Source organism: Rhinatrema bivittatum, chromosome 8 (genome assembly GCF_901001135.1).
Source record: "Rhinatrema bivittatum chromosome 8, aRhiBiv1.1, whole genome shotgun sequence".
In the NCBI taxonomy this organism is placed as follows: Eukaryota; Metazoa; Chordata; class Amphibia; order Gymnophiona; family Rhinatrematidae; genus Rhinatrema; species Rhinatrema bivittatum.
The window spans coordinates 220,808,220-220,831,891 of record NC_042622.1 but is presented as its reverse complement, the minus strand read 5'-3'; the positions used below and the strand labels follow the sequence as shown (position 1 = coordinate 220,831,891).

Here is a 23,672-nt window from a genome sequence, read left to right as displayed (position 1 = left end):
CACGCCTGAGTGGCAACTTTAGCTTGGCGCCTAATCCGTACAGATTAGCGACCACGTAAGCACCTAGGTCACAGCACGAGTTTAGAGTCAGCAGATACCTGATTGCCCAGCTAAACCAGGGACTTTCTGCCTTATTGAGCGGCCAAGTGGATGCCTTAGCTAGGGGCCACTTGTTGGCAATAGTTATTGCACAAATACTTTCCGTGACTGATTTTCAATTGATATGGAGACCTGTACACTTGGATTATTGGTGTGGGTTTTGAGCGCGGATGTGTCTGCTTATTACATAGAGCCTCACCCTGCTTAAATATGCGCTTTTTCCTGCTTGTGCGCAGATTTCTGCACGCAAGTCTTTTGCATAATTTTTTTTTACATCCCGTGGGAGTGGCCGCTTCAGCTGCACGCAGTAATCAAAACCCTTGCAGATAACGAGTGCTTGTTTTGCAGTGGGTCTTATTACATTGGACCCTTAATGAATTACGAGATCAGTGAGCCTGTCCAGTTGAAAATGATTGATTTGCATGCCAAGTCTTCACATGCCACAAGTTGCCAACCCCTGAACTTTACCTTCTCTCACAAGCTTCTTCAGTGTGTAGCTTTGAAGTTGGGTTATATTTTCCTATCTGAGGAAACACTGCAAAAGTTTAGGAAACTTTTTCAGTGTTCCAGTGTCCCAGAAGATTCTTGAGCCAGGAAATCACTGCCAGTATGCAACTTCTGAAAGAATGGAAATACTTGCAGTTTCAGATCTTAATGTAACTACTTTGATCTCTTAATTAGCCTATGCAGAGATCATGTTCTGAACAAGGGATTTCCAACCTGTTACTCGGGTTTTTGTCCTGGCTGGGACACATGCTTTCTTGCATACAAAACTCGTGGAACCTGTAACAAATTACCACATCTCACCTTAATGAGTCTGGTTTTGAAAAACTAATCTGGTAATGTGTAAGTTTTCTGGTTTATAGCTAGCGGCTTAATATGCTAGCCCTGATTTTATGGTGCTGTCCCAAGGAAGGCCAGTGTTCTGTTCTTCCTAGGGCTAGAGCTGAAAGAATGAGAGCAGCTACCTCCATGCACTTTCTGAGCACAGGAATTTCTGGCAGTTACTTGCCCCACCCTTTTCACTCAAAGGGCAGGTTTGTTTTGTCTCCATAGAGCTTGGTGAGGAAGGCTCAAGTCTTAGTGACAATGAAAATAACTTAGGAAATAGTGTTTAAGGAATGCTAAAATTGTGTAGTGCTAGTGGATTTATTTAATGCAATATGAAATGTTCATTTGGTTGTATGGTTGCATCTGAAATACTTAAGCTCATGCAGTGGTAAATTAAATGAGAGATGTAACACAAGGGAAGGGCCTGACTTTACCCCAGAAGTAGTCCATTTTACCTTTTTATTGTATTTTTATTTATTTTTGAATGTTTTATATACTGCGAAATGGTCAGGCTCTGACAGTCTAGGCGGTTTACAGTAAAACATAATGTTACTTACCAACAAGTGAGTAATCAAGCTGGTACCACTGCTTTAAACATTTTGCCAAAAGTGTAAAATTCTTAAGGTTTGGGGGTCATTTGCTTTTTGTCATACTGCATCTGCTTAAGTGCATTACCTGCATAACACTTTAACACCTCCTGTAAGCATGTCTTGAGAAATGCAGAGAAACGGGCTGGGTGTAAACGTATATTTGTAAATATTTTGTTTATAAATGAAATTTACCCAATACTCTGCACTTTATCCAGTGTTCACATCTAATACTATGTTCTTGTCAATTTTAATAGTTGGCAGAACTATTACAGAGTACACAAATTTTATTTTATATAGAATGTATATTGTCTGTTTGAAATTTTAAATTTTCTGACCACTGTTTTGAATGTCTCCTTTTGAGACTGCTTTTACCCTCATGTACCACTCGGCAGTTGTGATAGAAATCACTGGAGTGCTCCATGTTCCCAAGTTGATAGTGATAGGAATGAAAGCCTTCTGAAAACTTGCCACTTTTCTCTGGCATGAAACTAAATAAAGCACCAACCTAAAAACTATAAGCAACTCTTAACTTCAGGTTTTTTGGAATACAAGTGGGAATATGGTTGATTGTATACAGCAGTTCTAGATGCAAGAAATTGAGATTAGATGTTTAAGCAGAAGTTGTAACTGGGTGTTAAGATAAAGGATTGTAAAGATTGCTGTCATAGATTAACAGATAAGCTGCTAGTCCATTTTTTTTTGTCAAAATACTTTTGGTAAGAAATATCACCGTGCTGTCTGAAACTCACAGCATTAATATTGCAAAAATACAGAACAGTTTACAAGTTACAAAACAGGGAATGCCAGCAAAATACGCCATTGAACTGCTGGGATATCTTTCCCATCATTTTCACCACTTTGTCCCCCCTCCCCTGCCTACCCTTCCCAGCCTACATCCCCGTCCCTTGCACACCACAATCACGCCCTTATCCCATGCATACATCCTCAGCCCCCTCTTCCCTTCCCATCCCTCGGAATATATCTGATATCCTGCAGTCCATCTTGAATGTCAGTTGGCAACAGTTGGACATACATAGCCCAACAAGCCCCATATTCTTTGTCCGGTTTGCGCTTTCCAGCCAGATAGTCCAGATGTTCCATTTGTAGAAACGATGCCATCTCTGGAACCACACTTGGCCGAGGGTGATGTGCGACTCTGCATGTCATTCTATCCTAGCTGTATGGGCAAACAGAACCGCCACTCTGCTGAATCTGTCTTTGGATTTGCTACATTCTGTAGAGCAGGCGAGTAGACTAGAGGAGGAACTGCCCAGTTGTCAGCATTGGTACTCCAATACGCTGAGAAATAGTAGCAGAGATGTCTCCCCAAAACGTTGCCAGGGACTGGCATCTGAAGAGACGGTGTAAGAGCTGCCCTCCTGGCCACATTTAATATAGAGAGGGGAGTCCATGTATCCCATCTTGAACCTTCGAACATCATCGTAAAACATACAGTGCAGAATTTTAAATTGCACTTCCCTTAACCCAATATCCAGGATTTGCCAGTGGACTGCTGTGAAACATTGTGCCATATATTGTGGGGATAATGGCCTAGCCAACACAGTAGACCATTTTGTTGCCAAATATTCTAGTCTGTCCCTCTTCAAGGATAGACTTTAGTCCACCCAGTGATAGTATTGGCTAAGTTGGCTGTGTCGAAGATCTTGGTAGCAAATGCTGACTCAGACTGAACCTCTGGCGAACATTGGAGACACAATTTTATTTTTATTTATTTATTTAATTTCTTTTCCTATACCGATGCTCAAGACTAGGTCTTATCGTACCGGTTTACAATGTAACTGAGGGGAAACCAATTAACATCAAGGTAGAAAGTAAAGTTACATTAAACAGGGAGCATAAAACCTGGGCAATGGAAGACAGTACAGAGTTTAAACTAAGAAACAATTAGAGAGAGAAAAATATATAAATCAACAAAAACTGTAAGATACAAAAACATAGGTTTATCCTAGGCAGTTATTAGCCTGGTATGTCCAGAGGGAGAAGGAAAGGGTGATGTTGGGTGGGGGAAGGGATTGGGGAGGGGTGGGGGAGTGAGAGTCAGTGATGGTTGAGGAGATCCTTCAGCGGTAGGCTTCTGCGAAAAGCCAGGTTTTCAATTTCTTTCTGAAAGTTGAATGGCATTGTTCTTGGCGTAAGTCTTGTGGAAGTGAATTCCAATGTAGTGGACCTGCTGTTGAAAGAGCTCGCTTGTGAATAGTGTTGTGGACCGATGATTTGTTGGGGGGGGTTGCATATCTGTTGGGGGGGGTTGCATATTTGTTGGGGGGGGTTGCATATCTTGCATATCTGCAAGCCCAGCACTACAAGAAGTAGTGCTGGGCTTGCAGATATGCAAAAAAGTGTTTAGCAGGCCGGTTATAAGTCCGGGCGAAAGTGAAGTCCAGCAATACACAACTAGCATGGTCATAAAAATGAAATGCATAAACCGCACCTTTACGGGCCCATGTCTGAAATAAAGCGCCACACTCCCTGCCTGGCACAAATCCCACATTTCCCAGTAAAGGCATTTGTAGGGAGGTGACACCCCCTCATATCCCCTGCTTTCGGAGCCACTGCCAGGCACGACTGCAGGGTTACATAAAGATTTTGGGGAGTTCGAGCTTGCGCCGGTTACCCCCGCTCGTTTGGATAAGGCTGAGGTGTCCAGGGGGCTGTCATTCCTGCTAATAATCCCGGTTCGCAATATTTGTTTCTGTAATCCACTCCCCCACGAAGCACATCTGACAAGCCACATTATAAGCCCTAAAGTCAGGCATGCCGTATCCCCCTTTATCTCTAGGGCATTCCAGTGTTGCGTAACTCAGGCATGCTCTTTTCCCCTTCCACAAAAATTGCTGGATTAGGTTGCACAAGCGGCGAAGGTCCCCCACCTGCAGCCAACAGGGTATCTTGTGCAGTACATAAAAGATCTTAGGAGTCACCACCATTTTGAAAAGGGCCCACCTACCAAACAGTCAGCGGCAAAGTGTGCCAGCCCTCCAATTGGGTCCATATCATATCTATAATAGTGGTAACATTAAGTTCATACAGTTGCTCCAGGTTTCCGGGAACCCAGTTCCCAAGATACTCCAACCCACCTGAGGGAAGGGGCCATCCCAAGAATGCTGCAGCTGGGGGTCCACAGCCAGAGCTTCAGATTTCGCAAAATTAATGCGAATGCCCGCCACTTGCTGGAATTTTTCAAAGGGCGATAATTACCGGTATGCTGGTACGAGGCAGACTGTCAAAAAGCAAAATGTCGTCTGCATACATTGCTATTTTGAGTTGATGACCCCTCACACTAAGTCCCCAGAAGTGGTGTTCACCCCTTAAGAGTGTCCAGGGGTTCCATTGCCAGGACAAAAAGCAAGGGAGAAAGGGGACACCCCTGTCGCACCCTGCAATGCAAAGCAAAAGAGGGAGTCTGCATGCTGTTTACTAAAATACTAGCCGTGAGATTACTATATAAGCTCCATCCACTGCAAGAACGCCCCCATAAACCCATATTGCCGCATTGCTCAAAATAGGTACTCCCATGACAAAGAATTGAAGGCTTTTTCGGCATCCAAACTAAGGATTGCTGCCTCCACCCCTGAATTATAGCTTAACGATGCAACCCGGCGGCGTATGTTGCGTACCCAGTCTTCCCCGGACAAACCCCATCTGATCACTGGATTATAGAGGGAAGCACAGCATTAAGCCACATGGCTAAAATAGCAGCTAAGATTTTAACATCAGCATTTAGGAGAGAAATGGGCCTATAAGAGCCCGCTTCAACAGATCCTTGCCTTTTTACTGTTACTGAGTGGTTCAGTGTCGCTGCCAGGGAGTTGGTTTCCAGAATGCCATTAGAAATTTTGGAGGGGCGCTAAGAGTAGAAATTTTAAGATTTTATAGAACTCAGTGCCCAGCCCATCCTGTCCCGCAACCTTTCCCAGTTTGAGCTGCTGGATGACCGAAAATATACTTCCTGTTCACCAATGGGGGGGGGGGGGCATTAAGGGCTCGCAGTTGCTCGGGCACTATCTGCGGCCAAGGGAATGAACTAAACAGGGTCTCAGTAATCACTGGATCTTGATGCTTTGCCTCATACAGCTTTTGATGGTATTCAAGGAATCTCTCTGAAATGTCCCTTGGGGCAGTCTTGTGGACACCCTCCCTAATACCCACAATAGCTTTCCTATGATCCCTAGGCCTCACCAAATTGGCAAGCAACCGACTAGCCCTGTTACTATCAATGCCAGCTCTATAAATATGGTATCAGATTTAGAGGCTCGTTGGTAGAACAAACAATTCAAGGGTTCCCGAGCCTTTTCCATTTGTCCTTTCGTTTCCAGGGTTATATCAACCACGTGCTGGCGCTGTGCATTTAACACCTCTGTAAGCCTTAATATTTTGGCATTATGTCGTCAGTTAGCCTGGGCCAGAAAAGCAATGATCTCCCACCGCATAACTGCTTTCCCAGCCTCCCACAGTGTCACTGAGGAGACATCTGGTGTGGAATTAGTTGCCATATAGTCTTTCCAAAAGCCCTGCAAATGGAGATGAAATGCTTTGTCCAGATACAGATCTGGGCGCAGTCGCCAAGAGAAGGGAGATCTGGGCCTTGGCCATAATGCAAACAAGCAGAGACAGGCACGTGATCAGTGACCATGTTAGGGAACCACCTATCAGACCCTAGCAGGTAATCTAAGCAGGAGTAGGCTTGGTGAGGGTTGGGAAAGAAAGTGAAATCTAGCTCTCCCAGATGGAGGACACTCCACACATCCATCAGTTGCAGTTCAGTGCATAAAAAGGTAACCCCCCAGGTGATCCTTAGCAGTGGCGAGCTTGGGCGGCTTACAATCAAGCTGCTTATTAGCTACCACATAAAAATCCCCCCTGACATGGTCTGAAAAGTCAACCAGCATACCCACTAAGTATGGGAAAATCTGGGGAATAGACATTAGGAGCATAAACGTTAGTGCCACCTTTTGCTGACATAAGTCCCCGGCTGCAACCACATACTGTCCTTCCTTATGGGCAGGTTCGTGTGATTTGGAATGGCAACTGTTTGTGAATGAGGATGGCCACTCCCCACCTTCAAGCCGCATAGGAATGTATACACTGGCCCACCCACTCCCTTTAAGTTTGTGGTGTTCAGCATCACTCAAATGAGTTTCCTGCAAAAATACAATTTGTGAGTGCATGCAATTAATGTTTAGCAATTTCTTCCTCTTTATGGGGGAGTGAATGCCATACACATTCAATGTGGTGATTTTAACCATCGCCATCCCATCTTACAGCACAAAGGTTAGTGCCGAGCCCCCACATAGGGCTCTGAACCGCTGTATGTCTGTCTTGCGGGCCCCCCCAACCTAGGCCGCAAGCACAGATAGCTGTGCATCTGTCTAGTCATGTACCATGGTCTTGTGTTCTGCAAAGCGGCCACCCTTCCCGTACCATACATACCTCCAGTCAACCGTCTCAAGCATTCCCATCCATTCATTAATTTCACCACTCTCTCCTGCTCCAAGAGGCTATGGGTGTTTCCTTCCCCCACCAACATAGTAGGATTCAGGGGGGTGCCCCCTTCAACCCTCCCAAACTGGCTTCCCATCCCCATTACCTATTAGGGCATTACATTTCTCTCAAACAGTACAAGAATTTCTGAACTACAGGCCCAAACCTCCCGACTGTGATGCCCAGAGGCTGTTCGGCTAGGCATCATATAACACAACTAACATTTATGACCACTGGCACTGTCTCAGCGCTCCTAGGCCTCTGGTTTGTGCAGTAGCCTCCACAACTTATAAATCCGGTGGGAAAAAGTTCTGGTCTCCACAGTGGCTAAGAACCGCAACAATCAGAACTGAAGATGTAAATCGTTAATGGTAGAGACCCCTCACACTTCCCCAGTGCGCGGCAAGGTAGCAATAAATCCATCCGCTTCTGCTGTGGATGTAAAGTGTACAACCTTGTTGTCATCGTAGACACGTAGCTTCGCTGGGTACAGCAACCCAAACTTAATACCCCATTTATGCAATTCGGCGCAGGCCGGCAACATGGTTTTCTGCTGCGTTGCTATGCTAGCAGAAAAGTCATTAAACAGTAAGAGCTTGTACCTTGATAGTCCAGTGTATCTGCTTTTTGCTTGAAAGCTCTCAGCAGGTGTTTTTTGTGCGCCCAGTTTAATATTCTCACCATCACCGGTTGTGGCCGATTGGCACCTTCACGAGGCATTCCCATTCAATGGGCTCGCATCGCACAGGGTCTGTAACAAAGTCCAGGCCCAACTGCACTGGGAGCCACCAGGTCAGCTAGTTCTCCATCTTTTACGACTTCTGGTAGCCCTATGATTTTGATGATATTCCAGCGTCCACGGTCCTCCAGGTCTTCTATTTTGGCTAGCAGCTCCTTTTGCTGAGCCTGGAGGTCGGCCACATGGCGTTCCGATTCAGCCAGATGGTCTGACTCCGTGGTCTGACAGCACGTGCTCTGCTTCCTCTATCCGCTTAGCCTGCCCTTCGACTGCAGCTTTAATTTCCTCCATAGAGGACTGAATTTTAATGAGGCACAGGTCAAGGGCTGCTGTAACGCTCTGCGCTATCTGGAGCAGTGCGTCTTCAGAGACAGCCTCCAGCACTTGCGCGGTGACGGGGGGCCGCCGCCATTTTGTAGGAGCCGGGCTGGCGAGCAACACTCTTCTGAGTGCTGCATTGGCGCATCACTCACGCGCCTCCTGCATGACTCGAGACACCCGGAGTAGCAGCACTGCCCGGGGTAAGAGCCCTGGAATTTTTATGCCAGATTTCTAGGGTTTGGCAACCAGTTTTGGGAAGCGGGGTTGTGGAGCTCCAGGCTTGTTGCCACCCGGATTACGTCATCGCGGGAAGTCCCCCATTTTTTATCATGTGCTTAGCTGCTGTACCGGAAATAAAAGATCATTCAAAATGTGATCTTGACTAGGTCTCCTGAATATTTTCATGTATTGGCCATAATCTTCCTTAAAAATGGAGAAGCTATTCAAGCAGTATTTTGACACGTAATGCTGTAGCTGGAGAGCAGCATATACTGCATAAGGCCCCATCCAAGAGGAGCAGTATTAAGGGATCTCCAAAAATGTCATTACCAGGAATTACCACAGAACTGTAACAAATGTCCACTTTCATATCCTGTCAGATTTGGATCTGGTAAAGCACAGTGTTAAATATCTGGGAGGCTAGATGCTCCTATGAATGAATTTGTGTATTCACTACAAAAGTTCACTAATTGTATGTCTTCAGCGGTAGACTCTCAGCTAAGTTTTACTGCTGGAAGAAGGAAGTTTGAGACTCCAGAAGCCTCAAATTACCCAGGATGGAACTTGGATGGGGGAGAGAGGCAAGAATCTGTGGTAACTGACCTTTAACCTGTGTCAATATCCTTTATTGCTCTTCATTACACATGCTAACTATACTCCCTAATATAAAAAAAAAAATGAACCATGTGAGTTTGTAGGGTTTTATTTTGGGGGTAGATTGTGCAGTATCTTAACTATTTGCCAGTGTGCTTTTAGATCTGATCAGGTCTGCCACAAGTGTCACCACTGTCTAATGCTTAAATTCAGGCCAGTACCTGGTGTCTACTCTAAGCAAGACACACCTCTTAAACATGTAGGAGCTGCTTTCTGAAAACATATAACCATACATGTCTCTTCTCCCTATCCTATAGCATGAGTCTTGAGTGGTAATTAATGGACAGCATGCAGGGCACAGATAGCTGGGCCTTGTTTTGTGTAGCGCGCACAGCACCTCATCTTCCTCATGAGCTGCCTCTTGAGTCCTAGCCTGCCTTCTCCCTAGGCCGAGTAAGATGGACACAGCATGCACTGGATGTGGCTGAGTGAGCAGCAGTGCAGGAGCTCTGCCAGCCATATGCAGCGGCCAAGGTAACTGTGCCAGCTGCCTGTATCTCACTGTTATCCCCTTCTCTTGCACTTGTATATAGAGGGAACAGGGCCACTGTGGTTTCATGTCTCCATCCCCCCTTTCTCCTTGTTTTAAAATTGTGGGACTTTCACTGCTTCCTCTTTTGGCCAGATAGGTCCTCTTCATATCTGCACTGCCTTCTCCAAGAAGGCTGGTATGCCACATATTAATGTAGATGTGCCTTGGGCTTAAAATTGGGAAACATGGGTTTAAACCTCAAATCCCTATAATCTGGATAATTGGTGAAATTGGACTAAACTGGAGCTAATCTTTCTCACATTAAGGGAATTAAAACTACAAATTGGTACATATCTACAGCGTGGCATAAATTTTTGCATAAAACTATTGAATGGTGTAGAGTGCTAGAATACAGGCAAGCTCTCTGGTACTTTAACTTCATAATTTAGTACATTTGGAAGAACTTACTCGTTTTGGCCAACAGATCATAATCGCCACTGACCACTAATTACGTATTTCTGAAGATTTGAATTTGGAAGCCTGGGTAATGCTTGAGTCCAACAGGGCTGTGTACTTTACAGGGGCTGGTCATTGTGTACAATGGATTTTGAGGGTCTTAGGCTTGAAGAATTGTAAATTTCAGGAGCCTTTGCTGATCGTTTACTATTTAGTATTAGTTTTGTCCACTGCCAGACTTGACCCTCCGTTCTAGAGGTTTTTATTTGGTGCCATTGTAAGATTTTGAACCTTTGGTGACTTCTTTCACTTGTTGATTGAAGGAGTGGATGAGCTTACACTCGTCACTGGATAGCACCTGATTAAGTGCATCTTGCATTTCCTCTAATCGTACTGCATGACAATGTGTGGAGGTTCTCATTTCATTAGACAGTGGAAAATGAAATGTTCACCTCTTGCTCATGGCAGTGATTTAGGGAGAAACAGGAGCAGCTCGCATATGATTGAAATGAAGGGCATCTGCTCAGTTCACTTATAGAAAGTTTACATGATTTTTGATGGTCTGTTTCTATCATGTGTACAGCTTTAGCTTTCTGCACATAGTGGATGTCTACGCAAGCTATTGTAAAGAGGCTACAGTGAATCCTAAACAGTAATGTGCTCCTCAAAACACAGCTTACCTGCTTGTTAAATATTAACTCCAGGTTCTAAAAGTGGAGCACAAACATCAGATCACTAGTTTGTATGGAGCAATGTCTGAAATTCTTTTGTTGAGCATTCAGCTAAGCCGATAAATGTGTGATTTACCAGGACAACTGAACTCAAATATATAGTTTGATTATGTAGTACAAAGCATATAAATTAATGTTAACAAAATTAATGAAACCTGTTGCCTGCTGCACTTCAGTTGGGATATGAGAATGTTTGTAGTGTAACAGGAGAGATTCAGGAGAAAAGTACAGACAAGGAATTTCAATGAACTTAGATCCAGTTTGCTTTGTTCTTGGTTCTGCAATGCTTTGTTCTTGGTTGTCTTCAGCCACACGTTTGCACATAATGCAACCATTGATCTTACAAAACAGTCAGTAGCTGCAGGAATGGGTATACCCTCATATTGAGATATATTGTGGTTCTTCCGCTGACCTCCCTCTTATTTCACACAGCTGTCCTGCCTAGCTGGTCTAAACATCTGCACAGTTTCTCCCAGATTTTCTACCAGCTCCATTTCTAATTTGTTCTTCTGTTCTTAATGTAGACTACTTACATTTCACAAAATGCTTTCAATTCAATTTTCCTTCTTCTTTTCCAGCGGGGATCTGACGAGCTTTTCTCTTCTTGTGTTACTAACGGATCCTTTATCATGAGCAGCTCTGCTTCTGCAGGTAAAACCTTTCTGATCTATGAACTTTAGGCTCTGGTTAAAGGAGCAGATTCATCTTTCCTAGATGTCTGTTTTCATTTCTACTTGTTCTAACTTCGTTTCCTGACAGCTCATGGAATAATGGGAGTCTTAGTTCAGATTCCTATGCTTTAGTCTACCTAGTTATAACAGTTCAAAACATCAGACTTGGTTATTCTGTAATGTCAGTGTTATGCTGTTACTGAATGTATTGTATAGAAACAAACAGATGGGGATAAGATCAGAATTGGAGTTTGTAGTAAGTGGATATGACTGATGCAATATGTCTAACATTTGTTTTATGCGCTTCATGGCTATCATATTGTCTGTTCGTTAAGGTTGGAACTTTTCTGGCCAAAAGGTTTGATATGCTGAACTTTTCATTGTATCACAAAACAAAGGGATTCAATTGAAAATTTCTCTATTAATCAATAACACATAGAGAAAATACCATCTTTACAAATTCAATGTATATATTTATTCAAACCAAATGTACAAAATAATCTATCTAGACAATTAAAATCTAACTTATCTCACACATACTACATTCATACCAATTAAAACAAATAGCATATATCAATGTTAAACCCAAATGATATAGGAACATAATATATGGGAAAAACAAAGGCATGAGAAGCAAGAAAGGATACATATAAAATGTTATAGAAATTGAATGTAAAAATTGAGTAACTATTTATAAATATTGATTGCTATTTGTTTTTTAATTAGTATGAATGTAGTATGTGTGAGAAGTTAGATTTTAATTGTCGATGTTTTTGTACATTTGGTTTGAATAAATATATACATTGAATTTGTAAAGATAGTATTTTCTCTGTGTGGTGGTGAACTTTTCATTGTGCCACAATCTCTGAAGGCAGAAACATCACTTAAAATGTTTATGCTCTGACACAAGCATTTTTTTTTAGTTTCTTCTGTTTAGAATAGATGGTAAGAAAATACCTGTCTCTACATGGCATGACTGGTAATTTTCCAAGTTGGCTGGTGTGTGGTCCCTTAATTTTGTATGGTATCTCAAATTAAAGGGGGATAGGAATCAAGCAGTGGAGATGTTTGAACAGACAAAAGCATAGCCCTTCTGACACATGCATCATACATTAAAACAAGAATTCTCTAGGAACATTTTAAAACTATCCTTGCCAAAGATGACAGATCCCTGGCTTGACTGTAACATTGCAAGACCACGTGAATTTGAACCTTCTGGTTAGGATTGGTCATGTAATGGAGGTGATGTGCTCAAGCGCTAGGGAAGGGATGGAAAAGTGGTTGCTAGAACTAGGGCAGCACTGAAGCTTGTTTTGGAGGAGACTTCTCAAGTCTTTGGCTTCAAGGAGACTTGAGGTGCCATGGGCATACTTCTAGATAAGACTTCTAAGGGGCAAAAATTGTGCTAAGTGCTGATCTAATAATTTCACACATGAATTCTGAGGAAATCATGGCCCCAGGTGGTTTCTAGCACATAATATTAGTTATTAATGGTAGGAAATTGAGATTAGCTTGTGCTCAGCTATATTGTGGTTTGGGCCCTCCCTGTGTTAAGATGTTTTGTGAAGGAGGGGTGTCTGTGAATTTCTCAAGTGCGATCTGTGGTAAACTTTCATTACAGTAATCTCATTACCTGCGTCTTTACTTTTTAGCTAATGGAAATGACAGTAAAAAATTCAAAGGTGACAGCAGAAGTGTAGGAGTTGCGTCTCGAGTGATCCACGTACGCCAACTTCCTAGTGATGTCACAGAGGCTGAGGTCATTTCTTTGGGATTGCCATTCGGTAAAGTCACCAACCTCTTGATGCTGAAAGGGAAGAATCAGGTAATGACTGCCGAGGGAGGATAAGTGGAGTTTGTATTGCTGTAGCTGAGCTTGTTCTACTCTTAGTTATGCTTTTCTTATGTAGGCTTTTATAGAAATGAACACAGAAGAAGCTGCAAACACCATGGTAAGTTACTACACTACAGTCACACCAGTCCTGCGAAGCCAGCCCATCTTCATCCAGTTCTCAAATCACAAGGAGCTTAAAACGGATAATTCTCCAAACCAAGCTGTGAGTAGCATACTTTTTGTTGCCTTTCACACATGTTAATTTAAATCCTCTGGCAGCTAGAACTTTACATGTTGGGGTGGGAGAGAGATGGGGGCTGGTTTAAATTCTGCTATGAAGCAGAGAGCTAAGTTGTAAAGTGTTGAAAGCCTCAACACACACCCCAGACCAAATTAATTCCATGAATGCATTTTTTGGCAGATGGTTTCTACCTACTCATAACTGGTCTATTTCTGCATGCCTTTTCCATGCATACAAATGTTTTGATAATGCCTAAATGTTCATGCTATATTTTTGTTGAACTATGCTAGTTTGGCCTTAATGTGTAATAACTTTTTAATGTACAGGGGAAAAGACTATTCAATTATCTTGTGATGGAGTCAGTTGGCCAAAGTGATCTTAACACAATTTGACACCACTAGGGGGAGGATAAAACTACTGCAGTAGGCATTCAGCTTTAAAAAGGGAGACTGATCAAATGAATTTAGAAGGAAACTAAAGGGGAAATTTTGAAGATCAGGTTTTGGAGGTGGTTTAAAAATGTATTTTATCTGGGATTTCAAAATGGTATTTCACACCTTCATAAAAGGTAGAAAGAGGACAAAACTGCCAGCATAGCTAAATAGTGCTGTGAAAGAGGCTATTAAAGCAAAAGGACATTTTTTCAAAAGGAAAGGTCCTAATGAGGCAAATAGGAAAGGGCATAAGCACTGGTAAATTAGATATACAAGGCAGAACAGGAGTTTCTAATTTTATATTTAAACAGCACAGTAAGCATTCAATAGGTTAGAAATGCAGAAAAATACACTGGAATATGAAACAATCTTCCATACAAACTTCAGACCCCCTAGAGTACATGTCTCATGACAAGCAGGGTAGCAGTCACATTGGATGGAGCCCAGTACAGAAAACCTGTCAGTCTCTAGCACGTTGAGCCTCTCTGAGCATGCTTGGCATGCATTATACATGCATCCAGGTTGGGGTCCCCTTGGTCTTCTGCAGAGCCTTGTGTTGACAAGATTTTCTCTCCACTTTATGACTTCTTAGTAAGTTGGTTTTGTTTTTTTGTTTTTTTTTGCAATTGATGTTGGGTTCCCTATCATGTTAGCCAATTTTGGTATTTCGGAGTGATCAGACCCATATCGCTGTATCCTCCGCCTCACACATCACATCACACCAGGAGCTCTTTGCATCACACATTTGGGATTGCATGTGATGCAAAGAGCTCCTGGCTCTCAGAATGAGTCCGGTCTCTGGAGGCTAGAGTGGCAGACCTGGAGGAGCTGAGGCAGACAGGTATATAGATGAGACCTTCAGGGACATAGTAGCCAAGTCCCAACTTCAGACTGGCAGCCCTGGTGCTGCCTTGCAGGAAGAAGGTCTCATGATGGGAGAGCATCAACCTGGACCAAGGGGACCCCAACCAGGAAAGGATCCTGTAGCAAGGACCTGCCCCTCCCCTGGCGGTGCATTGTCCTTTCGCACCGAGGATATCTCCCCAAGGCCTACTGCCCAGGATGTTAAGGGTTAGGTCGGCCGTCATAGTTGGTGAATAGATTATTAGGAATGTAGATAGCAGGGTGGCTGGTGGGCGTGAGGATCGCCTGGTAACATTCCTACCTGGTGCGAAGGTGGTGGACATCACGCGTCACCTAGATAGGATTTTAGACAGTGCTGGGGCGGAGCCGGATGTTGTGGTACATGTGGACACCAACGACACAGGAGAATGTGGGAGGGAGATTCTGGAAGCCAAATTTAGGCTCTTAGGTAGAAATCTTAAATCCAGAACCTCCAGGGTAGCATTCTCTGAAATGCTCCCTGTTCCACGCGCAGGTCCCCAGAGGCAGGCAGAGCTCCGGAGTCTCAATGCATGGATGAGACGATGGTGCAAAGAAGAGGGAATCAGTTTTGTAAGGAACTAGGGAACCTTTTGGAGAAGGGATGGGCTCACCTTAACCAGGGTGGAACCAGACTGCTGTCACTAACCTTTAAAAAGGAGAGAGAGCAGCTTTTAAACTAGAACAAAGGGGAAAGCAGTCGCTCAGCAGCGCATGGTTCGGCGGGAGGTATCTTCAAAGGATACTAATGATGCATTAGAATTAGGGCATCCCGACAGTGAGGTTCCAATAATAAGAAAAGTAGTCAAAGTGCCTGCAACTAAAAACTCACCTGAGCTAAAAAAATTCTCTTATCCCTATCAATTAAAAAGCAGAATGAAAATACAAACAAAAAACACTTTGAAATGTTTGTACGCTAATGCCAGAAGTCTAATATGGGAGAATTAGAATGTATAGCAGTGAATGACAGACTTAATTGGCATCTGAGACATGGTGGAAGGAGGACAACCAATGGGACAATGCTATACCGGGGTAAAAATCATATCGCAATGATAGAGAGGATCCTGGATGAGACTAAATGCAGAATTGAATCTTTATGGGTAGAAATCCCTTGTGTGTCGGGGAAGACTATAGTGTAGGGGGTATACTACCGTCCACCTGGTCAAGATGGTGAGACGGACAATGAAATGCTAAGAGAAATTAGGGAAGCTAACCCAATTGGTAGTGCAGTAATGGGAGATTTCAATTACCCCCAATATTGACTGGGTAAATGTATCATTGGGACATGCTAGAGATATAAAGTTCCTGGAATAAATGACATTTTTATGGAGCAATTGGTTCAGGAACCAACAAGAGAAGGGATCAATTTTAGATCTAATTCTCGGAGCACAGGATTTGGTGATAGTGACCATATGATCAAATTTGAATTAATGACTGGAAGGGGGGACAATAAGCAAATCCATGGCTCTCGTGCTAAACTTTCAAAAGGGAAACTTTTTGATAAAATGAGAAAAATAGAAAAAAAACAAGAGCAGCTACAAAGGTAAAAAGTGTGCAAGAGGCATGATCATTGTTAAATACCATCCTAGAAGCACAGTCCAGATGTATTCCACACATTAAAGGTGGAAAGAAGGCAAAACAATTACCAGCAAGGTTAAAAGGGGAGGTGAAAAGCTATTTTAGCCAAAAGATCGTCATTCAAAAATTGGAAGAAGGATCCAACAGAAGAAAATAGGATAATGCATAAGCGTTGGCAAGTTAAATGTAAGACATTGATAAGACAAGCTAAGAGAATTTGAAAAGAAGTTGGCTGTAGAGGCAAAAAATTTCACAGTAAAAACTTTTTAAAATATATCCAAAGCAGAAAGCCTGCGAGGGAATCAGTTGGACTGTTAGATGAATGAGGGCTTAAAGGGGCACTTAGAGAAAATAAGGCCATCGTGGAAAGATTAAATGATTTCTTTGTTTCGGTGTTTACTGAAGAGGATGTTGTGGAGGTCCCCATACCAGAGAAGGTTTTCATGGGTAATAATTCAGATGGACTGAACCAAATCAGTGAACCTAGATATGGTAGACCTGATTGAAGAGTAGTAAATCACCTGGACCGGATGGTATACATCCCAGAGTTCTGAAGGAACTCAAATGAAATTTGAGACCTATCAGTGAAAATTTGTAACCCATCATTAATCCATTGTACCTGAAGACTGGAGGGTGGTTAATGTAACCACAATATTTAAAAAGGGCTCCAGAGGCGATCTGGGAAACTACAGACTGGTTAGCCTGACTTCAGTGCCAGGATAAATAGTGGAAAGTGTTCTAAATATCAAAATCATAGAACATATAGAAAGACATGGTTTAATGGAACAAAGTCAGCATGGCTTTACCCAAGGCAAGTCTTACCTCACAAATCTGCTTCACTTTTTTGAAGGAGTTAATAAACATGTGAATAAAGGTGAACCGGTAGATGTAGTGTACTTGGATTTTCAGAAGGTGTTTGACAAAGCTCCTCGTGAAAGGCTTCTAGGAAAAGTAAAAAGTCATGGGATAGGTGGTGGTGTCCTTTCGTGGATTACAAACTGGCTAAAAGACAGGAAACAGAGTAAAAACATAAGAAAATGCCATACTGGGTCAGACCAAGGGTCCATCAAGCCCAGCATCCTGTTTCCAACAGTGGCCAATCCAGGCCATAAGAACCTGGCAAGTACCCAAAAACTAAGTCTATTCCATGTTACCAGTGCTAATGGCAGTGGCTATTCTCTAAGTGAACTTAATAGCAGGTAATGGACTTCTCATCCAAGAACTTATCCAATCCTTTTTTAAACACAGCTACACTAACTGCACTAACCACATCCTCTGGCAACAAATTCCAGTTTAATTGTGCGTTGAGTAAAAAGAACTTTCTCCGATTAGTTTTAAACGTGCCACATGCTAACTTCATGGAGTGCCCCCTAAATGGACAATTTTCTCAGTGGCAGGGAGTGGGCAGTGGAGTGCCTCAGGGATCTGTATTGGGACCCTTACTTTTCAATATATTTATAAATGATCTGGAAAGAAATATGTCAAGTGAGGTAAATCAAATTTGCAGATGATACAAAATTGTTCAGAGTAGTTAAATCACAAGCAGATTGTTATAAATTGCAGGAAGACCTTGTGAAACTGGAAAATTGGGCATCTATATGGCAGATGAAATTTAATGTGGATAATTGCAAGGTGATGCATATAGGGAAAAATAACCCATGCTATAGTTACACAATTTTAGGTTCCATATTAGGTGCTACCACCCAAGAAAGATCTAGGCATCATAGTGGATAACACATTGAAATCGTCGGTTCAGTGTGCTGCAGCAGTCAAACAAGCAAATAGTGTTGAATTATTAGAAAGGGAATGGTAAATAAAACGGAAAATGTCATAATGCCTCTGTATCGCTTCATGGTGAGACCGCACCTTGAATACTGTGTACAATTCTGGTCGCCGCATCTCAAAAAAGATATAATTGCGATGGAGAAGGGCGACCAAAATGATAAAAGGGAATGGAACAGCTCCCCTATGAGGAAAGACTAAAGAGGTTAAGACTTTTCAGCTTGGAGAAGAGAAGGCTGAGGGAGGGGGGGGGGGGGGGGACACACACACATGATAGAGGTGTTCAAAATCATGAGGTCTAGAACAGGTAGATGTGAATCGGTTATTTACTCTTTCGGATAATAGACAAGGGGGCACTCCATGAAGTTAGCATGTGGCACATTTAAAACTAATCGGAGAAAGTTCTTTTTCACTCAACGCACAATTAAACTCTGGAATTTGTTGCCAGAGGATGTGGTTAGTGCAAACTTGCCTGACTGGGGGTCCCCGATCTGTCAGGAAGTGTAGGAGCGACTTGCTGATGTGCTGTGTAAGGAAGAAAGTCTTTGGAGATGAGGTGAATAGGCTACTCCTCCACTACCAGGGAGCAAGCTGCTTCCTGGACAAATTGTTACTTTCTCCATAGGAACTTTGTTGCATGGCGATGTGGTCTTTGTTTCATACTTTTACCAAGCATTACCATTTGGATGTTCGGGTGCTAGAAGAGGCTTCTAGTGGTGGGTTGCAAGACTGTCTTGAGTTCCTGCCCAGTATAGAGGGGCTTCGGTCCATCCCACTTGTCTAGACTGATCTGGGTTATGTACAGGAAAGGAAAATTGGTTATCTGGTAACTTTTTTTGTTCTGAAATACCACAGTTCAGTACAGTCCCATTCCTGTTAATTTCAAAAGACCTGGATTGCTACAGTTGTAAATAGGGCAGAAGAGTTTGAGGTTTCAAGTTCCTATGGGAGGTGAGGGCTCCCAGTTCAGGAGTTCAAACCTTTGCCTTGCTCTCCTTGGAAGGGGAGTTGGTTTACAGTTGACAGTTAAGTTTGTTGGGTTCATATTGGCTCGGGTACAATAAATACTGAAGAACTGTAGGTGGTGCTCTGTGTAGCAGTGTCTGAAAAGTTTCTCTGCCTCCATCTGCTGGTAGGGATGCAAAACCCACTTGTCTGGACTGATCTGTGATATTTCAGGAAAAAAAATTAGCAGGTAAGAACCAGTTTTCCTTTAGCTGCTGTCAGGATGCTGAGCTTGATGGACCATTGATTGGATCCAGCATGGCACCTACATTTTCGTCCTACAAGGGTTTTTTGGGTTTTTTTGTATTAGGTGGCTGGGAAACAAAGCATAAAACATGCCATATTAATGGATTGATAAACCTTGATTTTACAGAGAGCCCAGGCAGCACTGCAGGCAGTGAACTCTGTCCAGTCAGGAAACATTGCACTCTCTGCCTCAGCTGCAGCAGTGGATGCAGGCATGGCTATGGCTGGCCAGAGCCCTGTCCTGAGAGTCATTGTGGAAAACCTTTTTTATCCTGTCACTCTGGATGTGCTGCATCAGGTAAGGCTGACAGACACAGCATGAAGATTCCTTGTGTCTAAATTCAGATCTAATTTGTGCTGATCTGCTTAGATGGCATAGACTGGAAGGACTTCAGAACTGCAGAAGCAGTCTCCTCTTGATGTCAACTCAGTAATGTAGAAGGGGAGAGGAATGATCAGGTATTCTGTGCCGCAGCTGTATAAAGGCCATAGAATTTTGGGCACCTTAAAATCCTAAAAGTTGCCCTTTATCGCAAGAGTTCTGGGTCTGGTATCCATATTAGTACCTTTGTTTGTGCACATCACTTAGCTTCTGGGTAGTGCACTGTTTGTGGGGGGGGAGGTGATCCTAGAGAAGGTTGCTAATTACAGCATGCAGGCTTACAAGGAATCAATTTGGTGTTTGTTTATTCTGTGTAATTGGTTTTGTTCAAGTTGGCAGACAATTGTAAACTTGGTGCTCAGTGCTGCAAGTTTCTCTGAAATCTTAATCTTCGGGAAGTCAGGACATACAGGCCGATTCAGAAAAATGCGCGGGAGAACTGGTGAGCGCCCGCTCTCCCGGCGCACGCACAGGCCACTTCTGGGCGCACGATTCAGGAGGGTGGCCTACGCAAACTAGGGCCCACAGTAAAAGGAGCGGCAGCTGTCTGCAGGTTTGACAGCAGACACTCAATTTTGCCGGCGTCTGTTCTCAAACCTGCTGACAGCCATGGGTTCGGAAAACGGATGCCAGCATAATTGAGCGTCCGGCTTCCGGGCTGCGGGCCGATTTTTAATTTTTTTTAATTTACTTATTTTTTTTACTTTTGGGGCCTCAGACTTAATATCATCATGATATTAAGTCGGGTGCACAGAAAAGCAGTTTTTACTGCTTTTCTATGCACTTCCCCAGCGCCGGCAGAAATTAACGCCAGCCTTTGGGCAGGCCTTAATTTCTGAAAGTAAAATGTGCGGCTTGGCTGCACATTTTACTTTCTGTATCGCTCGGGAATAACTAATAGGGCCATCAACATGCATTTGCAGGTTTTGGGTGCTATTAGTTTTGGGGGGGGGGGGGGTGGATGCACGTTTTCAATGCACTATTACCCCTTTCTGAATAAGGGGTAAAGCTAGCGCGTCAAACGCGCATCCAAATGTGGGTTAACAGTGCGCTCTGCCGGAGCGCACTGTACTGTATCGGCCTGATAGTAAATTACAGCAGAATTGGCCAGTTGTGATTATCACTGATTCCTATACTCAAACCTATACTATCTCCCCATCCACTGTCTTGAGTTTAACTCCTTTCCCAACACTCTGATTCATTACTCCCAAACATACCCAGAATCTGTTAACATACTTGCCTCCATGTCTGCTAGTAGGCCATTCCAGGTCTTAAATGTTTCTAGTTCTTACAAGACAGCACTAAATTTATTTAGATTTTGTTTACATCCTGCTTTTCAGCTCTTCAAAGGGTACATCAAATCTAATACCCAGCTTCTGTCATCTTAGTGCCAAATTATCTAATCCCCACAGCCACCAAAATTAGCAAAGCCATTATAAAGAGCATCCGGCCTCCCCATGTTCATTGAAGTTAGTTTTAACCTTGGTCATTCCATGCAAGATACACCAGCTTGTTGCAGTTATACTGCTGCTAAGTCATAACAGCTGGCTTACCCCTATGATGTGCGGTGCCACTAGATCATACTTCCACTATCACTTCAGTTTGCAAGTAAGAATCCTCTGTTTAACAATTCTTTGAAGTCAGTTTATGGTTTTAGCTTCCAAGCATAGGGGATCTCTGAAGGAGTGGTAAGGGTTGTAGAATGAGCAATTGGTGTGGATAGGCAGAATAGGCACTCCGGTCTTTCTGCTTTCATGTTTCCACCACCCATTCTGGAAGGGCATTTCAAGCATCCACCACACTTGGAAAAATTTCCTGATATTCCTGGCACTACCCCCTTGTAGAACTATAGGTTATGATATGAAGCTCCAACTCCCCCTGTCTTGTCCTTCCTCTAGAGTATACATATTTAGGTTCTTAAGACTTGGGTCTTAGTGTAGACCCTGCACCATTTTGGTTACCTTTTTCTGGACTCTCTTCTATCCTTCTTGGAGGTATGGCTTTCAGAACAGAAAACAGTATTCTAGGTGAGGCCTTACCAATGACTGTAGAGAAGTGTTACCACCTAGCAGTTTTTCTGCTGATCACGTCTCTCCCTATCCAACTCAGAATCCCTCTTGCTCTGGCTATCAACTTAGCTTCTCTATCTTGAGATACTGTCACCCCAAGGTGTCTCTTGGTGAACATTGGCTTTTTGTTCCCCATTGTATACTGCTCCTTCAGATTTCTGCACTCCAAATATGATTCTGCACTTTATATTAAACTAGAAAAGCTCAGCAACCTATTAGTAACTGTTGGAGTAAAGAGACAGCTGTTCAGACCAGTCTCCCCCATTAAGATATGAAAAGTTATCTTGCCTGGGTGGCATTTGTTCAGTTGTCTTACATAGGGGTGTGTTAACTTTTGTTTTGCAGATTTTCTCAAAGTTTGGCACTGTGCTGAAAATAATTACATTTACAAAGAATAACCAGTTCCAGGCACTGCTACAATATGCAGACCCTATGAGTGCTCAACACGCCAAGTTGGTGAGTGTTTGCTGCACTGTATGTTGAGAAACCATATTAAGTTGAAATAAAATGGAGTGCTGTAGAACATGTTCATCCCAACCATGGTGAAGTTTTTATTTCATTAGCTTTCTCATAACTTAAGCCTAAAATAGTAATGGGATGGAGTTGGAACAAGCGTCTCACCATGTTCTCCTTAGACACCTTAACTTCTCTTGCCCTTGTTTTCCAGCATGGTATGAGGTTCCACATGCATTTTACCTTTCCTCCTTCCAGCTCTGAGTTTGAAGGGAATTAGCTCCTCTTAAAGAAATGCTGTGTAATATTGGTGCTTACATCAGTGTTTTACTTTAGTCCTTAGATGGGCAGAATATCTACAATGCCTGTTGCACCTTGCGCATTGACTTCTCCAAACTTACCAGTCTTAATGTGAAATATAATAATGACAAGAGCCGGGACTATACACGACCAGACCTGCCTTCTGGGGATGGCCAGCCTTCTTTGGACCAGACCATGGCTGCCTTTGGTAAGAAAATGCATATATCATGATCATCATGCACTGTCCAGTGGCATGGGAGTTTTCATTTGATTATTGCATGTTAACATTTGCTCCCCAGTGTTGGAAAGGATTTTTCCCTGTTCGTACCCAGATCAGTCCAGACTCCTGGGATTTGCCTCCCCTCCAGCAGATGGAGACAGACGTTTTAACGGACTCCATCCTATACCCCTGAGGTGCCACCTAGAGTCTCAGTATTTGTCTCCAGCAGATGATGGAGGTGCAATCCCTTGAGTCTGGCTTAGTTAAGATTGGTTTTGTTGGTTAGGCAGTGTAGTTCAGTTTTTTTGGTACAATACTTATTTCTATGTAAGATATTGGATTAAAAAAAAAGTTGGATTGATCTTTTTAAGCCTCAGGGGATTGTCAGGTCCTGGTGGGACCATCCCCCCTTGTAGCAGAGGTGGAGGAGCAGAGGGTTTGAAGACCCTGAAACCTGTCCTGGCTGGCATCTGAAGGTGTGATACAGTGAGGCCTGGATCACTCGCCCTCAAGGGGGGGAGACAAAGCTTCTAATTTATAAAAGAAAAAAAGACTGACAAATTGCCTGAGGTAAATTTTTTTTCTTTTACTAATTCTCCTGACCCAGCATCCCCCCATCCCACAATTATCTTTTCAGTCTACTCAGCGGTTGCTGTTTTGGAGCTCCCAAGTTATTTTTGGCAGTTTCATCATGCCGCATGATGCGGCCTGCAGCAGCACGTGCGCGGCTCTCCAGAGCTGGTCTGTTTAGACTGCCTCCCGGGGGGGGGGGGGAGGACACATCAGGGAGGGCGGCGGCCAATTTGTCCTGCGATGGCGTTTCTAGAGCTCGCAGAGAGCCTGAGAGGCTCGTCAGTTGCCAGCAGTCCTCAGACCCGTTCCTGCTTAGCGTGGGAATGGAAGCCCTATTACAAACATTCAGGGAGCAGGCTGCTTTGAGGAGAGGAAATTCTCCACCGCT

At 43.3% G+C, this 23,672-nt stretch overlaps 1 protein-coding gene across 1 annotated transcript in view; it reads left to right on the top strand.

Annotated features, from left to right (window-relative positions):
* The window catches only part of PTBP1 (polypyrimidine tract binding protein 1), a 115,053-nt gene that overhangs the window by 29,479 nt on the left and 61,902 nt on the right, over positions 1–23,672 (top strand). Inside the window, exons 3-8 of the mRNA XM_029613500.1 lie at positions 11,193–11,265; positions 12,938–13,110; positions 13,196–13,342; positions 19,415–19,585; positions 22,084–22,194; positions 22,528–22,699. Of these exons, the coding sequence (XP_029469360.1) occupies positions 11,193–11,265; positions 12,938–13,110; positions 13,196–13,342; positions 19,415–19,585; positions 22,084–22,194; positions 22,528–22,699 (847 nt within the window). The remainder of the gene's footprint in view (positions 1–11,192; positions 11,266–12,937; positions 13,111–13,195; positions 13,343–19,414; positions 19,586–22,083; positions 22,195–22,527; positions 22,700–23,672) is intronic.